The following is a 24886-nucleotide window of genomic DNA, read 5'->3' on the forward strand; positions in this document are numbered from 1 at the left end:
GGTACATGGTTCTAATTTTTTCTTCAGCTGAAAAGTGAAATCAGGTTTAGAATTTGGGAATCTGATCACCAGGAAGCAAACAGGGTACACAAACTTTTTGTTGGTTCCATAGATAAAATCCTAAGATTGATACTGGAGTACTAGGCATATTTACATTTTAATTTAATATCTATTTAAGGTCTACCATTATTTACCTGGCATTTTAACAACATATGAGATGATCAAGTCATCACAACCAGGTCCCTAAAGCATTTGCATAGTTTACTAGGTTCTTGGTTAAAATTTAAAAAAAAGTAATCTGTAGGACAGGGTAAAAAGATTCTTGAAATATTTTGGTCTCATAACCATAGATTATAGATGGGGTAAAGGGAAATCTTGTTTCAATTTATCCATGAGGTAAACAAAGGGCAGAAAACCCGGGCAGTCTTAAAAACATTACATCTGTGAGGACCTCAACATTCTTTGGGGTTCAAGAAACAGAGCAGGCAGTTTCTTAACCTCAATTGCAATTATGGTTCTCTTTTGAAAGGCCAAAGTCTGGTGCTTATTTTGCTGATGGTGTCTTAAGTTACAGCTTAGTGCTAGATAGAACTAGTCAGAAGCACAAAATCATTTGAGGACTCATGATAAAAGTCAACAAGTAATAACGTCTCCTGAGCCCAATCCTGTAGAATTAATAATTCAAATAGAAGCAGAAGCCACTAATTCATATATAAAAATCTTTGTGGGTTATATATAGGCTTAGTTTTAAAATGTAATGTTATTTATCTCTTATCATTCTTGTTTATTTTGTTAAATATGTCCTAATCACATTTTAATTTGGTTCAGACTATACTTGGGAATGTTAAAGACCACATATGACTGAGTGACTGACAACTGTTATAGCAGATACAAAGAATATAGAAGACACAATTCCTGTTAGATCTTATAGTCTGGTTGGAGAGAAAAGGGGAAATTATGCAAACACATATGTGAGCACACACATATTTAAAATAATATAATCATGTTAAGTAAAGGACATTGTAGTATCTAGTGCAATGCTAATACAGCTTATGAATGTCTTGGGAATGCAAAGAAAGGCTATCTCTATATGGACTGGAGGAGTGATGGAAGGTTTTAGGAAAGATAGGCTTTGGGGTGGGTCTTGAAAGAAGTAAATGTTATAGGAAGTACTGGGGAAGGAGAGTAGGGGACATAAGTGACAGGGATAGAAATAAGAGAAATAAAGTTGGAAGTGAACACCCTAAGAATGGAGGAAATGTATGGAAATTAAGAGAAATCATGTTATTATGCCTAAGGGGAATAAAGTTGGCTAAGGGCTAGGGGTGAGTATGGTCTAAGAAAGAAGCCAGTCCAAGCTCAAGATAGAGGAAGAGGGATTCTCAGTGGAATGTGCAATAACCTTGCTTGCTCCATGTTAAAAATGTATTATTGTAAGCATGCTATTTCAAGGATAAAAGGGATATGACCCAGAAAGGACAAATGGGGGTTATTTATCCTTGAAGGTGACATACAAGATATACAAGATATCTAAGGGAAGACACAACAGGAAAAGAGCCTCATGGAAGACCCCAAGAATGCATGGTAATCAGGAAGAACCTGGATAAAAAAAAAACAAAAACCTGGGAATGAACTGAGGCAATGATCTGAAGGTGCGATAGGACAGCAGAGCAACCCCTCACTCCCACTGGGTCTTGGACTGGGCAGGTACAAGGCTATGGATACTGTAGAAAACAACAGACATCCAATATCTGGAACTGATGCTTGAATGACATTTGGGGAATGGTAAGGGAAAAGTTATGTCTGTGAACATCTTGGGAATGGGAGGAAAATGAGATGTGGCTTCATGAGTATGGTCCTGTATCCAGAGGAGATGTGGGACTTGAATGCATGTACAACAAGTGCATTCCCCACATCTTTCATCTGGAACCATACAGGCTTAATAAAGTACTTAGATAAATTCAGGTTTGCTTTATGTTGTTCTGTGAACCTGACAAGCCACATTTAGAGGGAAGGTAGGAATAATAAATAGGAAGGTTCATGCTGGAAACTAATGGGAGATAAAGTTAAACTGATAAGATGAGACTAAATCATATATTTCCAACAAGTCATTGAATATTTACTGAGCACTGTATTAGGTACTTCAGGGATAGAGAGATGCATAAGATACTTCAAAAAGGTTTAAATGTAGTAGAGGGACTATGGGAAGAATAAATACAAAAATAATTTTAACTCCAGGCTGAGGAGCTAAGTTTAATTTTATAATGCTAGATAATAATGTTCTGTAGGAATGTATTGAAAGTTTTTAAGAAAACTTAATTTGGCATCAGGAAACAGAGACTGAAGCCAAAAAGAACAATTATTCAATAATATAGGGTGGTGGCAAGAGTTTTAGAAAAGAAATAGAAAAATCTTAGAGATATTTCAGAGCAGTATTTTAGTGACTAACTAGATATGGTCAAAAATGAATGATTTAAAAATGGCCACTGACTAAAAGTTGGAGAGGGAGACAGATTTAGAGAGAAGAATTGAATTTTATTCCAAATATATTTGAGCTGAGCTAATTGTGGGAAATTAACATGGAAAGAGATGTCCTATAGGAAGCCAAAACTACATGACTAGAAGTTGGATAGGAGAGGTCAGTGGTAGACATATGAATTAGGAGTTTACAAAGACCTCAAAGTTCAAGCATAACTCTTGTTGAGTTCTCTAAGGGAGTAAGAAAAAAGAAAAACTAAGGACTGAAAGATGGTGGACATCCATAGGTATTGTGCAAAAGAATTAAGCAAAGACAAAATAGGAGAAGGAGAGAAGGTAAGATAAATGCTGCAAGTAATAGAGTTCCCTCTGCAACATATATAACAACTGGCCCTCCAACCTTTGCCTGATGATTATTTGTATACCTTACAGAGGAGTTTTTTTTTTTAGGTACAGGCTGTACCAAACGGCCTCTGAAATCCCTTTCAATTCTGAGCTTCTAGGCTTCTGAACTGTAAATATGATTAATTTTTATTTAAAGTTTTATTAGAGGGAAAGTTATCATTTATGTGAAACATGCCTATAATTGCATATTTAGTAAAACCAAGCCATTTTCCCTGATGTCTAGTCTTCAAATTTTGAAGACTTCTAAGAAACATTAGTTTGTACAAAAGTTTTGTCTATCACTTGCTAAAACAATATATGGAAAATAAAGTGATCTGACAGAAAATTACACAAAGAATAAGGAACAACAGAAATAATCACAAAGCAATTTCTTGAAACCAGGCTTTTCTCAATTCTCTAGGAAGCTCCTTACTCCAAACAAAACTGAGCTGTCTTTAAATTAAATTAAATAAAAAATTATACTTTTTTTCTCTGAAAATGGTAAAAATTTAGAAGGGACAATAATATCTGACTTTTTAAAAAATTGCCAAATTGTGTTTTGTGAAAAACTATACAAGTTTGTTACCTCAGATGTTGAATATATGTGACTATTGCTTCTGAATCAATCTTTGAAAGATGAATTACATTAAGAATCAAAAAAAATTACATATTTATCAGCATAGAAGGAAACAAGTAGAAAAATCTTTAAAAATGAAAATGGTCCACAGTGCTATATAGCAGTGGGGTCAAGATGAATGAGAAAGGGCTGATATATCGGAACAGGAAATCTTGGGATCAGAGTGGGGAAAATTTCATTACAATATTGAAGCCAGATGCAAGATTACAATAGGTCAATGAAGGAATGAAAATAGTAGGTAGAAACTACTCCCTGAAAGAATTTGGTAGCAAAAGGGGAGAAATGAGATAGTAGATTTTTTTCTAAAGGTATATAAATATTGCCTCTACAATTGAAGACTGTGAATGGAGGAAAGAAGTGGGAGAGGAAGGAAGAAATAGGATTCTGAGCACAGCTGAAGGATTTGGCTTTAGAAAGGAAGACAAATAGGTCTTCCTCTGAAAAACAGGGAACATTTAAAAAATTATGGAAATTTTTAAAATGGTTATTAAAATGGCAGTTAGATGGATCAGGTTGATCCATAGGTGTGTGTGTATGTGTGTGCGTGAAATAGTACAAAATTTTTTAAAAGCACAACAAACTGTATGGACATAGATTACTAATTACAGAACTACATAGGAAGTGCATATGAATCCTGATAAGGGTTGGGAAAGAATCTGGAGTGAGGTAAATAATTAGCATTCTTTTTATTTATATGCTAAGTCTAAAATGAAGAATGAAGGTAAGAAAGAGAGAACAAATATGTTAGGAAATAAAAGGCTAGCTTCTCAGCTATGGTAACAAACATGCAAGGAGAACATAAAGGTCAAAAGACTATTAAATAACTAGGAAGGACAAGTGGTAGTCTAGTTTTATAGTTATACACTTTTCAGTAGTACTCAAAGCTTAAGAGAAGGAAGAGAAAAAGTTAAGGTAATAGCATGTTGGGTATTAGTCAGGATCAGTGGAAAGTCAGAGGGGAACAGTTTAGTCCTAGAGAGGGAAACACTCAAATAACTAACAGTGGAATAAATCTGTGGCAGAGGAGGGGTCTAGTCCGGAAGAGACTAATATCCAGATAAGAACTTGGGAGAGAGAAGAAAGAACTAGATTGGGAGATCTCTGAGGTGAAATGATATCTTGTGATAAGTCAGGCCAAAACATGGTCATGTTTCTGAGCTGCTTAAAGTCAAGTGGAAAGGGAAGTGAGCTATCACTCATTTAATTCTATTAAATGTGCTACCCAGAACAAAAAGAGGGAAAGCAAATTATCTTGGGCTATGCATGTTAATCTGTTTTATTTAATCAGCACTCTTCAAAAGTAAATATAAAGAGCTGAATCTAAGGGAACATTAGCTCCAAAGCAAAATTAAGACTAGAAGCCAAACTTGAATCCTACTAAAATGCTGTTCTCCTGCATTAACAAAACAAAACAAAACAGTTATTAGTAGCTGACATACCTTTTCTATTGGTTCCTGACTAAACTGGATTTAGGTGCCACAAACCTCTCTGCTACACAATGAGATATTGTTTGGGTCATCTTTTCATTAAATTATTTCATATTTGTTGGTCAGTATTTATCTGAGTAGAAAATAGCATAAAATGTTCTTAATAAAATTAAATTTCAAGTCTAATCCCATTTGAATCTAAAAAAGGCTAAAATATAAAAATGTAAACTTTAGGAACCTAATATCTCTAGCCTGTAAACTAGTATCTAGCATTTCTAAAAGCCAAGGATCTATAACTTTTTTCTTTGTTTTTTTTTTTTTCTCTCAAGTCTTCCATAGTAGAGCACCACCATCTTCCTCTGAAGGCAGAAATCTTTTCTCTGTCTATTCTTAGCCATCCGTAGGACTTAATTACCTTCTTCTAGATCTGCTTGCCCCAGTGACTCTAAGAAAATACTGATCTTACCAACAGTGGTTTGATTTTTTTTCTCCCCTTTGACATCTTCCATAATGACCAAAAATTTAGCTGCTTATACTGAAAGGGTGGGACATTAGAGAAGGAAGGAGGAAACTTCTATCTCCTTACAAAAAAGTTACATTTTATAAAAACTGGTTACTAAGAAATTATCTGGGCAACTTTTTAATCTGTGTTTTAAGTTCTAGTTGGCCCTCAATTTCTTTGGGGTTTTTTTAGGTGCATTCCTTATCGTTTATAGCTACATTGGCAACAAAGATAAACACACACACACACACACACACACACACACACACACACACACACACACGAGAATAAGTGCTTAATGAATACTCATTGGCTGATTGACAAATAATATTGCCCTCAAATCCACACTCTTGGAACTAAGAACAGGGAAAAAACTTTTGTGCACTATAAAGTTTGAAAATTATACCAATTTTTGAGGTTTCTTTGTAACATCATAGGACCATGGATTTAGAGCTAAAAGGGATTTGGTTGACTGTCTAGTCCTATCTTGTTTCAAATGAAAAAACTTAACGGCTACAGAGAAGGGTGTGCCCAAGTTCACATGGTAAATGGCAGAGCTGAGATTTGCAACTAAGTCCTCTGTTTCAACTTGACATCATAAAATAAAGATAAATATACCATGACAGATATAATGATTGGCAATTAAAAAATATGTGCACTAGGAAAATAATCTTTTTAAAAAATCAAGGGTGTCATTCTGTTTTGTGTTATAGGCTACTAAATGCCTTGCCTACCTCAAGTTCTCTTGAACTACTTGGCTTACTACTATTGTTGACCTATTCTCTTATCTGTAGTTTGCCTTTCCATCCTCCCAATGTGGGAACCAAAATCCTGGTGCAGTAGAGAGAGGATGTAGATCTGAATCCTGCAAGGCATTTACTTTTAACATGAAGCTCAGTTTCCTCATCTGTAAAATTAAAGCATGGATGTGATAATTTAAGATTCCTTCTAGTTTTAAAATCTTTGACTTCCTGATTTTCACTCTTTGCTCTGACTAGGAATCTACTGTGTTTAAATATGTAATTTCAAGAATCCTTTTCTACTCACCAGGGCTGCACTTAACCCTTTATTGACATACAATGTTTACACTGTGTTCAACTGTCTGTTTATATCTGCGTAAATGACTAGAAAAGGTAGACTATTTTGCAGAGTGCCTAATACAAAATGTCCTTTGATGAATACTATTAATGATCAGGAAGATGATGATCTGATTCAGCTCAAGAGCTTTGAAAAAATCAGATTTCCTGGGGGCAGCTAAGTGGCGCAGTGCATCAACCCTGAACTCAGGAGGACCGGAGTTCAAATCTGGTCTCAGACATTTAACACTTCCTAGCTGTGTGACCCTGGGCAAGTCACTTAACCCCAGCCTCAGAAAAAGGAAAAAAGAAAAAAGAAAAATCAGACTTCCTGAATAAGCAGTACCTATTCTTAGGCAAGAAGAGCAATTAAAATTATTAAAGCTCTAACGATAGACTTAATAATGTTAAGACTCATTATTTGCTAGTTTTAGGTATAAGAGGTTTTGCTGTGGTTAAATTCCTCTGGTATCCAAAAATAAATGGAAAGGTATTTGATTCCTCCATATTAAAATTTGACATATCTTATAGTAAGGTACATCATAGTAAGTGATCCAGATATGACTTACATTTTCAGTGAATACTTCAGATTCAGTATTCAGTGAATACTTTCAGTGAATTATTCAGATTAGTAAAATGAAAATAGGAATGTAAAACCAATTCTGATTTGAGAATGTGGTAATTTTTCCTTCTCTGGGGGAACTGAAGCCAGGGCTAATTATCAGTCAATACACATGCAACACATACTTATTTTAAATATTGCTACTCTGAACATGTCAAATGCCATTTTTTACTGTATCTAGGGATGAAATTTCATGTGGGAACACAGTTTGAAAAAAAAAACCTATTAAATATTTGCAGAGAAAATAAATTTTTACCATGTGACACGACATTCCGATAATTCTCCCGCATCACACCACTACAGAGGTTCTTCGAAACAGCATCTAGACCTTCTTGCTCCTCTTGGGTGGGAGAAACTTCCCCATCTTTAAATGTCCCCGGCCCCTGAAACAAGAATACCATTTACTATTATCTGCTGCCTCAAGAATAATTCACCTACAAAGATATCAAAACTTCCAAACAATATTCAAATAGAGCTGCTCTGCCTCCAAAAAATTGGAGTCATGGAATTGGCTCTGGAGTCATGGAATTCCAATGCTGGCAAAGGAGAAGCCTGGAAAACAGAATAGCTGGCTGGAAAAAATACTCATTTACCCTAGAATAAGAATTTAAAGGTTTTCCAGATAAAATTGTTTTGACAGGGTTATCTTAGTATGGAAAAAAACAAAAAAACAAAAAAACCCAGCTTTATCAAAGAAGATAATGGATGAGCCACAAGTAAGCAGCACTAATACTAAGGGAATAGAAGGACTCCAAACTTACCTGAACCCTGGTCATAAGGAGTGCATCCTCTATAACCTGGTCTTCAGTACTGTCCTCCTCAGAAAAAGCTGGAACACGTGCAATAGAGAGAGCTAAAAGAGGAGAAGGTAAGGACATTAGAGGCCAAACTCATTCTCATTCCTCTGTCTCAGAGCCCATTAAGAATTAGGAAATTATTTTTTAAAAAAGAATTGATAAATTATTTAACTGGTTCTATACAGAGATGTTTTGACTATAGAAAAGGGCTGGTAATATTTCTAATGAGGATGGGAAAGTAGGAGCTGCTTTAGTCACAAATCCATACTGCTTAGGGAAAGGGTCTTCAGATTACCCATTTGTTCAGGGGTCCTCCTAGTCAGGAAAACCACTTCAGCAGCAGCAGCAGCAATAAGACTTAAGTTTTTAACCCCAAAAGTTCATTTTGATGCAGGCACAAGAGAAATAAAAATAGGGCCTAGCATTTGTTAGTCTCTACTCCTATACTTTGGAATTTTGGTTTCCATACAAGCAATAAGGAATTATGTTCATTTAAGCCAATATTTAAATAGCATCTATGATATCTATACAGAGTTTTACTCCAGTGTTAAAAGATCAGTAATCTTAGAGTCTCTAGTATATAAAACACAAGTTCTGGCAGGTTTTTACCACGATGGAGAAATTTCGAGTATGGTCCAGGCAATAACTGTGTAACTTTCCAAGGATTAGCCTGTGTAGAGAGTCTCTACACTATAAGCTGTCATTTGGTGATGAATACCAAATACTCCTTAGTCCAATGGGCATCTCTCCTGCTTGCAGTGAGGTCAAAGTTCCTCAAAAAAGGGAGTAAGGGAACTACAAATCATGTTTTTTAGACCCCCATTAAACATTAACTTAGCCATTAGTTGTCTCTATATGAAATCTCTGATCCAGAGAACAACAAACATGCTACAGTAGGAACTAACATCAACTTTGATATTTTTTCTATAAATGAAAGCACAAGACCAAAAAAAAAAAAAAAAGTGGAGAGAGAAAAAGATAATGGCATAAATTAGAACTATTAAAAAAATTCAACAATGTAAACCAACTGCCATTATGTGAAGATTTTGGCCAATAAGCTGTCTCCTTTGCCAGAGTTATCCCAAGAACTAAGAAGAACTAACTTACTAGAAGGATAGCAAATAGATGAAAAAACAAATGAAAAAGCATAAAAATAAACGTTTCACCATCAAGAATGGAACTATGATGTACAAATTCTACCATCACAATACATAGTATGCTATCCAAGGAAATGGAAACAGTGCAGAAATCAAAAATAGGAAAGACTGCTAGGAATTATTAAAGATACACTGAGAGAAGGGTGGTGTTTAAGGCAACATAAATGAAGGAATACACCAAAGATGTGGGGAAACAAAGTCAATCAAGAGAATAGCAATAACTGCAGGCTCCTATGTCTATTTTCCTACCTGTGTAGAATTTTGTAAAAATAATCCAGATGGATATCAAGTACCTCCATGGAGAAAGTATAAGAAGGGGATAGGTAAGTATTGACTATTTGTTTTACAAATGAAGTTCACCTAGAACTTTGACTCTTTAGAAAAAAAAATAATGGGGGCAGCTAGGTGGTTCAGTAGATAGAACACCAGCCCTGAAGTCAGGAGGACTTGAATTCAAATTTATTCTAAGACACTTAACAATTCCTAGCTGTGTGACCCTGGGCAAGTCACTTAACCCCAATTACCTCAGCAAAAAAAAGAGAAACAAAATAATGTTCTAAGATTCCAAACCATACAATATCACTGAGAGAATGTTTGTATTGTTTTAAAGTCTAAAATTAAGGGTTGCCTAAGAATTGTTAAAAGTACTGCACAATTTCACACCCCAGATAGCCTGCTTGTCTTTTTGCTAAATTATGTACTCAGTTATTCTCTTGAAAGAGACTCTTGCCTTCTTAGTCTATCACCAATCTTGTCCTGTCAAGCTCGTAGTTTTATTTTACTTTATTTTTTTCCTGAGGCTGGGGTTAAGTGACTTGCCCAGGGTCACACAGCTAGGAAGTGTTAAGTGTCTGAGACCAGATTTGAACTCCGGTCCTCCTGAATTCAAGGCTGGTGCTCTATCCACTGCACCACCTAGCTGCCCCCAAGCTCTAGTTTTAGATGACTCCCACCATCTGTGGGCCTTTCCTCTTCACACACTGCTGAATGACGCTGGAGAAGATCAGGAAACTACTGACTGGGTTCACTACAAATTTGTTACATATTCTCAACTGATATTCAATGCAGCAAAGCAATCTTACATAGCCCTAGGAAACTACTGATTGTGTTCACCACAAATATGTTAACATATCTCAACTGAGTATTCACTGCAGCAAAGCAATCCTACATATTCCTACTCAATTCATTATCCCATTCACCACAGTAGTTTTCTAAAACCTTCAAGCCTCCTCTGGACCCACCTCTGGACCCTCCTTTCTTCCACCCTATCAGCTGAAAACTTTGTCTCATATTTCACTGAAAAAATTTAGGTCATTTGCCAAGAGCTCCCTTTTCTTGCCCTCCTTAGCTCATATTACTTGGGTGCCTTCTCTTCTGTCTCACATGAAGAAGTCCTTTCTCCTTGTTAAACCAAATCCCTCTATATCCATAAATAATTCCATTCCTTAGCATCTTCTCCAGAAAGTAGCTTCCTTTACCAGCCCCCTGCTCTCCCTTATCTTCAGCCTCTTCATGTTTACTAGCCACTTTCTTATTGCCCCCAAATAAGTCTATATCTCCCTCTTCCTCAAAAAATTATCACTTGATCTGCTCATCCCTAGTAGCTGTAAAACTATCTCCCTTTCGTGGCTGAACTCTTTAAGGTCGTCTATAACTTGGTGTCTCCACTTCCTTTCTTCTCACTTTTTAACTCTGAGCAGTCTGGCTTCTGACTTAGTCATTTATTTAAGTGAAACAGTTCTTAGTAAAGTCAGCAATGGTTGATAAAATATTTTATCTAATATCTCAGGAGGTAGGTCCTATTATTTTCTCCATTTTACAGTTGAGGACAGAGGCAAAGGGGGTTAGTTGTTCAAGGTCACATAGCTGCTTAAGTGGTCTGAGGTGGGATTTGAACTTGAATCTTCTTGACTCCAGACCTAGCATTTTATCCACTGTGCTATCTAATTGCTTCTATGATAGTTATAGCAGAATAAACTGAATGCTCAATTAGTTATTAACCAATTAGAAAAAGAATCAAACCTAAACCAGCTAATACCATAAAACCTTTCAGCAATTTTGATGGGACCTATTTAAATGAGCTCCCCAAAAAAAAGAGATGAGAAAAGGCCTAGATTAACCTTGACTTTCATGATTTCTTGCAAAAGTTTAACCTGTATAAAGCAATCACTACAATGAGGAAGCCACAGTTGCCTTGACTAGCATACCCTTGATTTCCTTGCCAAATAGAGATAGCAGCCAAGGTTAGTACCAGTCAATAATACAAATTCATTTGTAAAACACTGTAGGAGGAGCAGGAGAAGGCAGAAGATTAACATACATAAACTGGAGAAGTGAAAACAAGCTAATATATTGATATGAGACCCTACAAATTGTATCCCAAGAGCACTGATGAAGCAGCAGGATGGTAGAAAATGAAACAGATTTATCAGCATTTCAGAAATTCTCTCCAAAGAAAGATGAAATTTAAAAAGAGCAGCTGGGCCACATCAAATTCACATTAAGGATATCCAAGCCAGAGGTAAGACAACCTTGAAAGTATTACAGAATATCTCTCAAGGCATAAGAAACATAAAAGGAATTGGAAAAATCACAATGTTAATCTCTATAAAAATGATAATCAGGACTTTAGTAACTACATGCCCATGTGCCTTCTCTTTCATCTTTATAAAATTGCTATATAAAATGATCTACACACAAATTGAGGAATATCCTTGATGAAATATGTGATGGGATTAGATGTTTAAGTTTTCTGTAATAGATCATATCTTTACAATCACACAAATAACTGAAAGTTTCAGAGAAAATGAATCCCACTCTGATTACAAAATAAAACTTCTTTGATTTGGCATAGCAAAATGTAGCCTTCAAGACTCTTCTTCCAACAAGAAGTTTCTCAATCACATATTAAGATCTTAATACAAGATTCCTTAATAAGTGCATCCACAAAAATAGTGACCCTCTGATTATGAACTTGAAATGAAACTTTAATAAAACAGGGAGAACTAAGCTCACTAAAGATGTTCATTACTGCCATGCAGAATGTCCTGTACAAGGTCCAAATAGAAGAGGGATTCCCAAGGAAGGAAGGAAACAAGTATTTATTAAGCATCAACTATGTGCCAAGCACCATGCTAAATGCCTTACAGATATCTCATTTGAGACCCTATAACAACCTGGGAGGTAGGTGCAATTATCTCCATTTTACAGTTGAAAACACTGAGGCAGATACAAGTTTATGATTTACTTAGTAGTAAGTGGCTAGGCTAGATTAATGAGGTTATCTATGTGTTTCTGTTTATAAAAATGCCATTTGTTTTAAGCATTCAAGTGTCTTCCATGAGATGAGAGGATCTCTGATTTAAAGTTGGAGGATACTTTAAAGACCATATCATCCATCTCTCTTTTTTCATGATTGCTCAAAAGAAACCAAACTTAAGAATCAAAACTAAAGGGATTATTTGTTCAGACTAGGACATGCAGTAGAAAGGCCTGGCCATGAAGCTCAGTACAGATATCTGGGAGAGGCACTAAAAAACTCAAGTCAAGAAACATTAAGTACCTATTATATACCTGGTTTTAAGGTCTAGGGATACAGAAAAAGGCAAAGACAGTCCATACTCTCAAGGAGCTTGCTCACAATCTTAAAGGGGGAAAACATGCAAACAACTACGTATAAACAAGGGGTGTGTGTGTGTGTGTGTGTGTGTGAGAGAGAGAGAGAGAGAAGGAGAGGAGAAGAGAGGGAGGGAGAGAGGGAGGAAGGGAGAGAGGGAGAGAGAGAGAGAGAGGGAGAGGGAGAGAGAGAGAGAGAGAGAGAGAGAGAGAGAGAGAGAGAGAGAGAGAGAGAGAGAGAGAGAGAGAGAAAGAGAGAAAGAGAGAGAGAGAGAGAGAGAGAGAGAGAGAGAGAGAGAGAGAGAGAGAGAAATATATTAGAGGTGCTATCAGAAAGAAGGCATTAACCTTGAGGAAGATAAGGAAAGGGTTCTTACAAAAGGAGGGATTTATCTGTGACTTAAAGCCATGGGAATCAAGCAGGAGAAGAATGAGCATTCTAGGTATTTTCCATTGTCAGGCAATGGTGTATCTCATGGAAGCCACGGAAAGGAGTCTAGTATCAACTGAGGGGAGTTGAGTGTAAAAAACTGTAAGACAGGAAAGTGCCAGGTTATGAAGCCAAACAGAAGAGTTTATATTTGTTCTGGAGGTTATAAGGAGCTCTCGAAGTATTGAATAGGAGATGTGGTCAGATTTGTATTTTAGGAAGGTAACATTGATAGCTTTGTGGAGAATGGACTGGAGTGGCAAGACATGCGACAGGGAGATCAACAGGCTACTGAAATAGTCCAGTGATGAGGTGATAAGAGCCTGCACTGAGTCCTTGGCAGTATCAGAGGAGAGAACCAAGACTGGGTAGAAGCCCAGATATGGGAGGAGTTTTATGATATGTTTATATCAAAGCTGAAAGGTTCACCTGGTCCAATCTGTGCCCAAGAGTTCCTCCAACAATGTCTTCAACAAGTCTTTGTTTGAGTCTCTTCAGCAAGAATAGAACTCATCTCCTTCTAAGTCGGCATATTCCACTCTACTTATCAGCTGTATCTTCTAATCATTTTTTTAATCCTCTTAAGTTTTTCCTTATATCAAGGCCAAATCTACCCTTCTGTAACTGTCAACCACAACTCCCAGTTCTTACTTCTCATTCTAAACAGAACAATCCCCTTCCACACACATCTTCCCATGGCCTGAAAACAGCTATAATTTCCCTTTTTTAAAACTTATCTTCTCCAGGCCAACATTCTCAATTTCTTCAGCTGATTCTTCCAGGACATGTTCTCCAATTTTCTAATCACACTGGTCCCCTTTTCTGGACATGCTCCAGAAAAGTGTTGTTTTGGTGCTCATCATGTCCAGTGTTGCCTGACTCTTTTTGAGGAAAGTATTCACAACATAAAGACTTTTGAGAAGTCTAAAAAAACTCTTAACCTCATTTGTTAAACCTGAACCAGATACTCTGACATACTTTTGTCATTCTCTCTTATGATCACCCCTGTAAGCTGAAGTCACTACATATCAAAGTATGGATTACCGAGTTAGGAGGATCTTGTAAAATTCTTTATGAAATTTGTCTTCTTCATCCTCTCTAATAGAGACTGGTGTACTAGTTGCAAATGTCTTTATAATTTTCCTTTAGCTGACACTCATTATGAACACTTTAACATGAGATGACCCAGTATCCTATTAAAATGACATTTATTATTGCCTTTGGCTACAGGATAACTCAGACAATTCCTTTTCCTCTCCATGAAGAACCTCTGAGCCATCATTCCATTTAGTTGTAACTTTGTCTTATTGCTTAATCAGAAGAAAGGCAATATTGACACAGTTCAGTTCTTCTAATGGTATGTCAATAAATTGGTCATTTAAATATTTCCCAGTATTCTCTGTTCCCTTCTCTGCTACTCCATTACTGTCACCATGGAAGCAAAAGGAAGATGCAGAAGACTGAGGGCCATTTTTCACTGTTCCTTGGGTTATTACTATGTTCAAAGAATTCATTACTAAGTAGTTAATCTACTGAAGTTTCTTTAGATTTAGGTGGATTGGATAGCAAAAAGTTTTATCAGCATTGTAGAAATTGCCAGAAGTTGTGTTCATCAAGCAGGGACTTTAGGAACCTACGTTCATCTCCAAGCCAGGAGAAAGCATAATTGTATTAGCTCTGGGACAATGCATATGTGGGGAAGGAACATGTGAATCTCTAAACAGCTCTATTACAGAAAAAAAGATTTGAATGCAGCTACCTTTAAATGGCTCCCCACCCCCTGAAGTGACCAAAATGTTTTGTTTACTAGAGCTGTGTGACAGAGTGGATAGAGACATCCCCTCCCTCTCCTCAGTCAGGAAGCCCCAGGTTCAAGTCTGACATCTCTGTGTGAATCAAATTAAGCCACTTAACTTCAATATACCAAGCATTCTAAAGCTATCAATTATACAATACTTGGGCACCTGCATTATTAGAGGGAGTTTCCTCACTGACACTTCCCTACACCAAGAAAGTCATATTTGTGGACAAAAATATAAAATAATTACTAATCTTTATCTGATAAAGCTATTAATTGTTGCTCTCATTAATTAAATTACTTTATATGGTAACTTGCATAATGAAAATAAGGTTTCTTTGTTCCCTTTTACTCAGATATGGTGGTAAGGGTAGTACTAGCTAGGTGGCAGTGAATAAAGCACTGTTAACAGGAGGAATCATTTTCCTGAGTTAAAATCTGGCTTCAGATACTTATTAGCTGTGTGACCCTAGGCAAGTCACTTAATTCTGTTTACCTTGTTTTTTTTCATCTGTAAAATGAGTTAGGGAAAGAAATGGAAATCACTCTGGTTCTTTGCCAAGAAAACTCCAAATGGGATCATGAAGAGTCAGACATAATTGAAAAACTACTTAACAACAACAATAACAATAGAAGTCTGACATGGTAAAAACAGTGCTTTCAAGAGGAGGAACCAGTTTCAGGTTGAAACTGTAAGAGTTCACTATTGACACTTTATTTTAAAGTTTGCAAGTTTGAGACACAAAAGACTATTGATCTGCTCTCCCACTGCCCAGAAGCACTTCATTGGCAATTAGAGTAAGCCTCAAGATAATCAGTGGTCTTGCTTTTGGCCACATAGTGCAAACAACTAGGCCTCAGTGAAGGGCATGGTTAACTAAGAGACTAACTTCTTATTTTTATCCATTTCAAAATAAAAATATCTTCATTACAACAGCTAAACATAACATTAAAGAATTCTGAATCCTAAATTATTTTAGAAGCATAAGCAACTTCTTGTGATGAAGTGGTGTTTATACCCAAAAGACAGCCTCAATTCAGACAGAAGACTACTCAAGCAAGGTTCCTTGTCTTTTTGTGGCTTTCAGAGTCACCAACTGAGAAAAGAAACAGAGCAAGATTTTTTCAATCAAATGCCCCTAGTTTTGCACGACATTTCCCCAGTTTTTCCTCTAAGTGGTATCCTTTTGTTTACTTTGAACACTGTAATTCAGCATACAATCAGTACAAGTACACACTCCTTGCAAAAAAATGAATTTCACAATACCTATAGGTAAACATCCAGTTATTGGGACTATAATATTTACTTGTAAGTTAATATCCTTAAACGTACAAAGTCAGTTCCACAAGGAGAATTATTTCCTAAATAAACAGCATATTTATACTCAATTGTGGTTAAATTAAGCACAATAAATTAAAAACCTGTAGGCTTAACAGACAAGTATCAGTTAACTATGAGAAGAAGGAATAACACATGCTTCCATTCTCAGTTGTGCTTTCTCTATATAAGTAAAGCAACAGAAGAACGGAATGATTCATTTTGCTTGCTAAGCATAAAACTAAAGCTGGATGATGAGGCAGGGAAGTATTATGACTTGTGTTTGTGGAGGGAGTAAAATTATGGATCCATTAAAGGTACCAAACATAACAATCAAGTATGGCACATAAATTAAACAAAAATACAAATACCTAAGTACAAACTGAAGGATCTACACTCCTTAAGACTAAATTAGCTGAACTGGGAGTTAGCCCAAATTATTTCCCCAGGGCTAAGTTACACATTTTCCCTACTACTTTCCTCAATTCAAAAGTCACCTAGGCTGTGCTTATTCCAGCTATTTTTTCTGGGTCTGATCCTGCCATCCTGCTGGTGAAAAAAAAATAGGCTTTAAGTAGCCTGTTTGCCTGTATAGAGCAAAAAGGTCAATAAACCTTCTCAGCCTGGCTAAATAAGTAAGTTGACTATCGGCTTGCTTTCTTCTGGAAACCAGACAGAAAAGCTCATTCATTACTTCATTAATCTGATCAACAGATAGTTATTAATGCCTACTGAGTACAAATAGATAAAATAACCACTGTCCTCAAGGACTTTTAAGTCCAGTAAGGGAGATAAAACTTGTTAAAACAAATAAGAAAGAGGGACAAAGTGCAGGGGAACTTGGAGTAGGCCAAGCTCAATTACAGGGGCACTAGTCCAGTCTCTTATTTTTATGGACAAAGAGACAGAGAAGTCCAGTTTCTTGCTCAAAGAGCTGACAGCTGAAATGTGGTTCTTTGGTTCCACAGCTTTTGCCACCAGAGTCCAGCTGCTGGGAGTGGGATGGCTATGTTGTGAGGGACAGAAATGGGGAAGGCTTCATGGAGGAGGCATCTGAGGTGGGCCTTCAAGAATGGCAAGATTTCAACAGGAAGAGCTTAGGGAAAGAAACACCAAGGAAAGATACAGATACAGAGCATGTTAGGGGAACAGCAAACAGTTCAGTTTTGCTATGACAATGTATGAAATCAAAGTGGGGACAGGGAGAACTATGAAGGTTTTTAATACAGAAGTAACAAAGCTTCACCTGGGGAAGATTTAAGTATATAGTAGTATGGATGGAGTTCCATCTTCTAAACTTCCCCATTTTCATCAAAGGCAGAAATTTTTCTCCCCACCCCATATATCCAACAAGTTACCAAGTCTTGCCATTTCCACAACCACATCAATTCTTGAATTTAAGTCATTCTCTCTACTGCTTTGATCACATTTCAAGCACTCAAGACCTCTGACTTAGCTTTTGCTATAGTCTCTTAACTGGTCTCCTTGCTTCAATTCTTTCCCCCTTCCAATCCATTTTCCTCACAGTGATTCTCCTGGGAAGGTCATTTCACATCTGTCTGCCTCAGTTTCTTCATCAGTATGATGGGGAAGATATTAACACACACAACAAAATAACAAACTGCAACACTGTTGCTGTTTAGATTAAAAAAAAAAAGACAACCTATAAAGCAAGTTTGAAGACCTTAATATTCTATATAAATACTAGATATCATTTATTCTGTATAGATACATATGTTGTCTCTCTCAATAAAATATAATCTCTGCATTTTGACTGTTTCATTCTCTATATTTGTTTTTCCCAAGCCCTAGCATAATGCCTTGATTTAGTAGGTGTTCTACAAATATCTTCTCATTGTTGATTGATTGGCCAGATAGAAGACTATTGAAATAGTCCAGGAAATAAAAAATGAGGACCTGAAAAACTGGTAGAAGTTGAAATGGTATAAAAGGAATAGAAACAACATTGAGAAAGGAAAGAGGGAAAACAGGAGTTGGGAAGTGATTAGACTGGAAGCAGGAAGTTCTGAAGAAAAGAAGGAAGGAGACAAGTATTTATTAAGTGCTCACTATATACAAAGGACTGTGCTAAGTGCTTTATAAATATCCCATTTGATCCTCACAATCATCTTTAAAGTTATTGTGCTATTAAGTGCTATTATTATTCCCATTTTACAATTGAGGAAACTGAGGCAAACAGTGATATCTCATCCTCACAACAACTCTGGGAAGGAGGTGCTATTATTCCTCCATTTTAAAGTTTAAAAAAAACTTGAACAAGTCAAATGGCTTGCCCAGGGTCACATAGTATCTGAGGCCAGAATTGAAATCAATTTCCTCACTCCAGATCCACTGCTCTATCCACTGAGCCACCTTGCTGCCTGAAGGTAGAAAGAAGAGTCAAAATGACTCAAGTTGCATTTATTCTCTCTAATACCAGAGATAGCTCAATTTTTGGGGACTGCTTTGTCATGAATTGAGGTGATTTTTAATTTTTCCTGATGAAGAGGTCAGGGGAATCAAGGAATAAAAAGAAAACTTTAGTTACATGGGAAACTTATGATATGAAACCTGTCTGGAGATCATCTAGTTAGAAAAGATCCAAAAGGCCATTTAGCCTAATCATCTCATTTTATAGATGAGAAAATTGTAGCCCTGGGAAGTTATATGACTTGCTCATGGTCACATAGGCTTTTGAATCTGGGGCAAGATTTAAAGTCTTCTGATTCCAGAGCAAGAAATACACCCAGCACAGAAAAGGGAGAACTTAGGACCTGCAAAAAGGGAGGGTGTCCTCCCCATCCCTACCCCCTTCAGCTTTCACAAATCTACACCCACGTCTTTCTCCTTGAACTGCTTCTCTCTGAGATCAGTCTGGTACTCTCCCATTTCTTCAGCCACTAGGAGCTTGAGGAGGGAGGGAAGTCTGAAAGGAAACTACAAATGAGACTAAAGGAGGAGGCAAATCTGGCAGATCATTGGGAAAAAGATGAAAAAAGAAGGCTCTGTTCCTAAATGCTGGCAGATATTACACCAGGGAGAATAAGCACTCTCTTATTTTTTTAAATGTCTTTTTCCCCCTTTTGACCTTTACAGAAAAAATAAAAGTAGCAAGAAACCCTTGGGAAATAAATTCAGCTGTAGTTACAAATTTTGAAAAACCTTGAAAAGGAAGTGAAGTATTCCTGCTTAATGAATGATGCCAAAGATGTTGAGAGGGCACACCCAAAAATCCCCTGGGCCTGGATCGTTCAGTTTTCATGTGAAAGATCTCAACCCATTCTCCTTCTTGCTCCAGCCTTTTGCCTTTTCATCCTAATGTTTCACTGAACCCAGGGAATAGAAGGTCTCTGGGTTCAGTAAAACATGCTACCACCACAGCTCCTCCCCATCAAGGAAGAAGAATTAATGGTCTCCACAGCCTTCCCAAACCCAGCTGGATAAATGTGGGAGCCAGGCAGAAACAAACTGAGAGGGAAAATGAGGAGGAATCCCTGACCTCCTTTCTTTTTCTTCCCTAGAGGTCAGGATCTCAAGGATCATAATGAGTCCAAAGAATGGTTGCTTCTCTACTTTCTCCTACACATATATAAACTGAGTGCTCTTGCTTTTCAGGTGTATAAACAGCTGTTTCTCATGTATAAAAAAGGTCATAGGGACTCAAATACATGAATTTTCCTCAGGTTTCTAATTAGCCTTAGAGATTAGCCTCTATCTTCTCATCTTGACTTCATTTTGAGATTTTCCAGCTATTTAAAGAACCTCTCTCGATGTGAATTCAATTTCAACCTATTTATAATTGAATCCATCTTTATAATCAAACTAATTTTCTGACATTTATTGGATCTACCACCATTATTGCCATTTCCCATACTAGAAACCTGGGAGATCACCCTTGACTCTCTCCCCTATGCCTTTAATTTGTCACCACATCATGTCATTATTTTCTTTAATATGTTTCAGCTTCATACATTTTTCTCTCTCCCTACTTCTACCATCTCCCTAGACCCTACTCCTTCACACCTTATACTCTCCTCCACAAATGAAATCCTTTCTGTATAAATTTCTAAAGTAATTTTCCTTGGTTAAAAAACAAAAACAAGCTTCTAGTAATGGCTCCCTGTCAAACTCTTCTTTGTGGTTTTGCAAGACAATATAAGAATTTGGTCCTGCTTTTCCCTATACATATTTCCTACTACTTTTTTTTTTAAATCAGATATTTTCTAAGCTAGAAAAGACCTTATTCAGCATCTCATCCTAGTTCTCTCATTTTACAGATAACATACATCTCATACTCCAATCAGACTGGTAACCTCTCTGTCCTCACCATTCTGCTCTGATGCAACCCACAAGCATTTATTCAATGCCCACTATGGGTAAAACCATTTTGTTCGATCTACTGGGTATACAAATGCAAATAAAAACTGGATCAAACAGTCAAGGAGAAGGTAGAAGTGACTTATGACTGCTCCTGCTTTCTAGTCTTGGCTTATACTATTCTGCATACTTCTCCCCCCTAGCTGTCCAAATACTAACCATCCTTCAAGGTCTAAATTCAAGCAGCACCTCCTCCATGAAACATTCGCTAAAAACTAGAGCTCATGTTAAAACTCTGCTCTTTGAACTATAGTCCCACCATTATCACATAGCTAGGCCCTTAATTATTCTGTTTCATTGTTGGCATTTTTCTTTCCCTATCTAACTTAAAGCTCGTGAAGGGCAGGACCCGTACCTTCTGATTTGATTCCATCTGTATTTCCTATAGCAATGGACGCAAAACTTCTTCTTTTGGAGGGGGGAGGGGTTTAAGTGACTCACCAGGGTCATACAGCTAGGAAGTGTTGTCTGAGGCCAGATTTGAACTCAGGTCCTCTTGACTCCGGAGCTGGTGCTCTATCCACTTCATCATCCAACTGTCTCTGACATAAAGCTTCTTAACATAAAAGAGGCTCTTCTGATCCCCTCAGCTCACTACCAGCCTTCCTTTGACTTCATGAAGCACTTTGTTTTGCACCTCTCTTTGTATTTACAGATGACATGCCTTACATCCATCTGAATTGGACTCAGATAATGCAGGCTATGTGCCAGATTCTGCACAAGTATTTTTTGCCAATGGGATCTCATTTGATCCTCACAACAACCCTGGGAGGTAGATGCTATCATTGTTCAGTCACTTTTTTTCAGCTATGTCTGATTCTCCATGACCTCAACTGGGCTTTTCTTGGCAAACATACTAGAGTAGTGGTTTGCCATTTCCTTCTCTGGCTTATTTATAACTGAGGCAAATTGGGTTAAGTGACTTGTTCAGGGTCACACAGTAGTATTTGAGGTGATTTGAACTCAGAACTTCCTGACTCCAGGCCCAGTGTTCTATCCACTGCTCCACAGAGCTGCCTTTATTATGCCCATTCTACAGATGAAGAAACTGAGGCAAACTGGGTGAAATGACTAGCCTGGGGTCACACAGCAAGGTATTGTCTAAAGCTAGATTTGAACATAGGCAGGTCCTTCTGTTTCCAGGCCCAAGCTCTATCCACTTCGATACCAAGCTGCCTCTAAATGGAATCATTCCTTTGCTAAATGCAAACTCCATCTCATTTACTATCTCTCCCAGCACCTAGCACAGTGCTCAGCATACAAGTCTTTAATTAATAAATGCTTACTAAATCCTTACAGTCTAGTTACCAACAACACTACCCTAAAGATTCCCCAACAGCTGTACTGATCTTCAGCTCTTCCAAGGCAGCCCCAGCCTAGGCGAAGGGGAAGGTGGGTACAGAAACATGTGCCAGCTTGGATTTTATAGCCCAAAGGCTAATGGATTGCTTTCTTAGGGAAACAAGTCCTTTTTAAACTGTGAATTTCATCAGTTTAAAAAGTATGTTACCTGTTATTGGGGTCATAAAACCTCATTGGTACCCATTTTAAACCCTATCAAAGTAGGTTAGGAATAACTAGAGGGCTGAATATATACTTCAGAAAACCTGAATATCAAATCACAACACTAAAGATTAGAGGTTTAAGAGTTAGGAGAGCCTTGGGGACTATCTGATCAAATCTCTTCATTTTTCAGAGGGAAACTGAGACCAAAAGAGATGGTCATTTACACAAACATCATCCATCTCTTTCCATCCTTCTCCCTACCGTCCCCCTGCTCCTCCAGTAAATGGCAGCCCATTGATTCCAAATACAATGCTCATTTTACTACATCCCACTGCCTCTCCTAATTAATTTATCATTTAAGCAGGACACAAGCAGGGAAAGGAGTTTGAATTTTCTAGTGAGTATGTGGGCTCTCTCTGAGTTTACTATTCAATTTTCAGCCCTCAATCCATCTTGTTATGCCAATGAAATCATTTTAGTTACTGTTTTCCCTTCTAGTTACTTGGCTTCCAATTTTAAGGAAACCTCTTTCCCTCTCCCAATAAACTTCTGATTCTCACCACTCTCCCGAAGAGTTTTGGTCAAGTCCTCCACCAGAGCCACCGCCTCCTTGCTGCTTTCTGGCCGATGCTCCCTCAACCAAGCCTGAATCTCCGAAGGCAGCAGTGTTAGCATCTGCTCCTTTGTACGAAGTTCTGGCCTTAACCAGCGCTGACAGAGTTCCCTTAGTCTGCTAAGAGATTCCCTGGGCTCAGCAGTCTCCTGATACTCAACTTTACTTTTAATCTGATGGAAGGATTCAGTGTCACAGCTGTCCCCCTGCAGGGCTAAGCCAGGCTTCCAGGAGGAATCCTCATCTTCTAGTATCATTGTAGAGGCCTCTTCCTCCTCCTCCTCCTCTTCCTCTCCTGTTGCCTGAGCCAAAGAATCCAAGGTGGCAGTCATTCCTGGGACTTCTCCAGCCATTGTCCAACTCTGGAGGAAGATGTCCCTCTAACTGTTGCTTGCACTTGAAGGCTCAAACCTTGACCTTCTCTGGTGAGTCACTTCTAAGAGAAATTTGACAGAATGATTCTGTTAACAGTAGTCCTATAAAATAAACTCATTTCCACAGTCAATCAGTAAGCACCTATGCAACTCTACATACATGGCACTATGCTAAACACTAGGAATACAAAGAGTGAAAATAACTCCTTCAAAAAGCTAACATTCAACTAGGCAAGACAACATGTACATATAGATAAATATGCAAGATATAAAGTTGATTCAAGGCAAACCTTAGGTATAAAGATACTAACAACTGGGGTCTCACATCAGGCCACAAAATAATCACCAAACCCCAGTAGCCCCTCAGCAGTAAAAGAAGAATGATCTGATCCTAAACTGAAATGTATTTTCTGGTGGGGAGTCAAGTTTAAAACTCCCAACACCGCAACCACCGCTTTACAAACTACAGACCATATTTCTTTCATCAAGGCTAAAGGATGGTTCCTGTGGAAAGTAGCCATGACCACACATTCTCTGGCAGTCTAAGGACAGCAAGGCTAAACTGCCCAGTCCTTATTCCACCTATCACTTTAGTCTGTGACCTTGGACCCGTTCCTGTAGCTCACCACTGCAAACTTCTGTGACTTTATTTCTCTACCTCTTAAATACATGAATGATAATATTTACTTGCAAGGGAATCGGAACAATAAAAGATATAAAACATCCAAGCCCCGTGGCTCCTCTACAAAACCCACAGAATACTGCAGCGTTATCAAGAAGCCAAAACAGGAAAATCAGCAGAGAAAACCTCAAGCAGATTCCCGCACTAGAGGTAATCGCTAAAAGGTAAGAGTAGCTAGTAATAGAACAGATACAGGTATGTGTCTACCAGGTGGCTCTGCCATTAATCGAGCGGATAAGCCACTCAACCTGTTAACTCAATTTCTCCACCTGTAACAAGAAGGGAAGGCTGGAGATTGGTCCGGCCGACGTTTCAAGCCCTTAGCGCCAAATTTCGGTGAACCTCGCAGACCCTTGGGGGTTTGTGCAGGTTACGCCCAACTAGGAGCAAACTCTTATTGCGGTTTTTAAGGAAATGGTCAGGAAGCTGCGATGCTCCAGGTGCGGGAGCACCACTATGACACCAGGATCCGGGGATGTTACATAAAACGAGGCTGCATGGAAGGGGAGTCCCTTATTAATGAAAGGCTCAGAGAAGAGATTTGGAAACATCAGCAGCACGGGGCGCAGGGGGCAGTCACGCAAAGCGAAGCGGTCCGGCTAGGGGTGGGCAGCGGCTCCGCAGGACCCCCCGCCCCCGGGTGGGCTGCGGGGCCCGTTATTCCTTCAATCCTCACACCTCCCCCGCAGGGATCCGCTCTTCCCTTCGCTCCCGGCGCCTCCGGACTCACCGTGACTCGAGGGGCTCGGCGGGCCGGGGGACTAAGGGAGCTTCCCCGCGAAGGGCGCCCGGGACGCGGACACGGAGGTGGCGCGCGCCCCCGGGCTCAGCAGAGCTCCCGGGCCAGCTCCGGCTGGACGCTCCGGCGCCGAGAACAATGGACAGGAAAAGCCCGCCCATCTCCTCCCGCAATTGGTCTTCACGAAAGCGGCCCTGGGAACTCTCCCTGGCTACTGGCAGTAACAACTACCAGGTGGTTGGGATAGGGAGGGAATTCACTAGCGTTGTGGTAAGGTATTCTGGGAGTTGTAGTCGAGACTCTGAGGCTGAAGCTCGTCGTGGGTTATGAATGAGACTGCTGGTAATACAGAGT

General features: G+C 38.4%; 1 protein-coding gene across 1 annotated transcript in view; it reads right to left on the minus strand.

The window, feature by feature from the left end:
• ZSCAN2 (zinc finger and SCAN domain containing 2) overlaps positions 1–24678 on the minus strand; it is a 41303-nt gene extending 16625 nt beyond the window's left edge. Inside the window, exons 1-4 of the mRNA XM_074295324.1 lie at positions 24524–24678; positions 22685–23173; positions 7888–7979; positions 7383–7509 (exon numbers count right to left, since the gene is read on the minus strand). Coding sequence (XP_074151425.1) covers positions 7383–7509; positions 7888–7979; positions 22685–23090 — 625 coding nt within the window. The 5' untranslated portion in view covers positions 23091–23173; positions 24524–24678. The remainder of the gene's footprint in view (positions 1–7382; positions 7510–7887; positions 7980–22684; positions 23174–24523) is intronic.
• Positions 24679–24886: the final 208 nt, after the last annotated feature.

Source organism: Sminthopsis crassicaudata, chromosome 2, assembly GCF_048593235.1.
Source record: "Sminthopsis crassicaudata isolate SCR6 chromosome 2, ASM4859323v1, whole genome shotgun sequence".
In the NCBI taxonomy this organism is placed as follows: domain Eukaryota; kingdom Metazoa; phylum Chordata; class Mammalia; order Dasyuromorphia; family Dasyuridae; genus Sminthopsis; species Sminthopsis crassicaudata.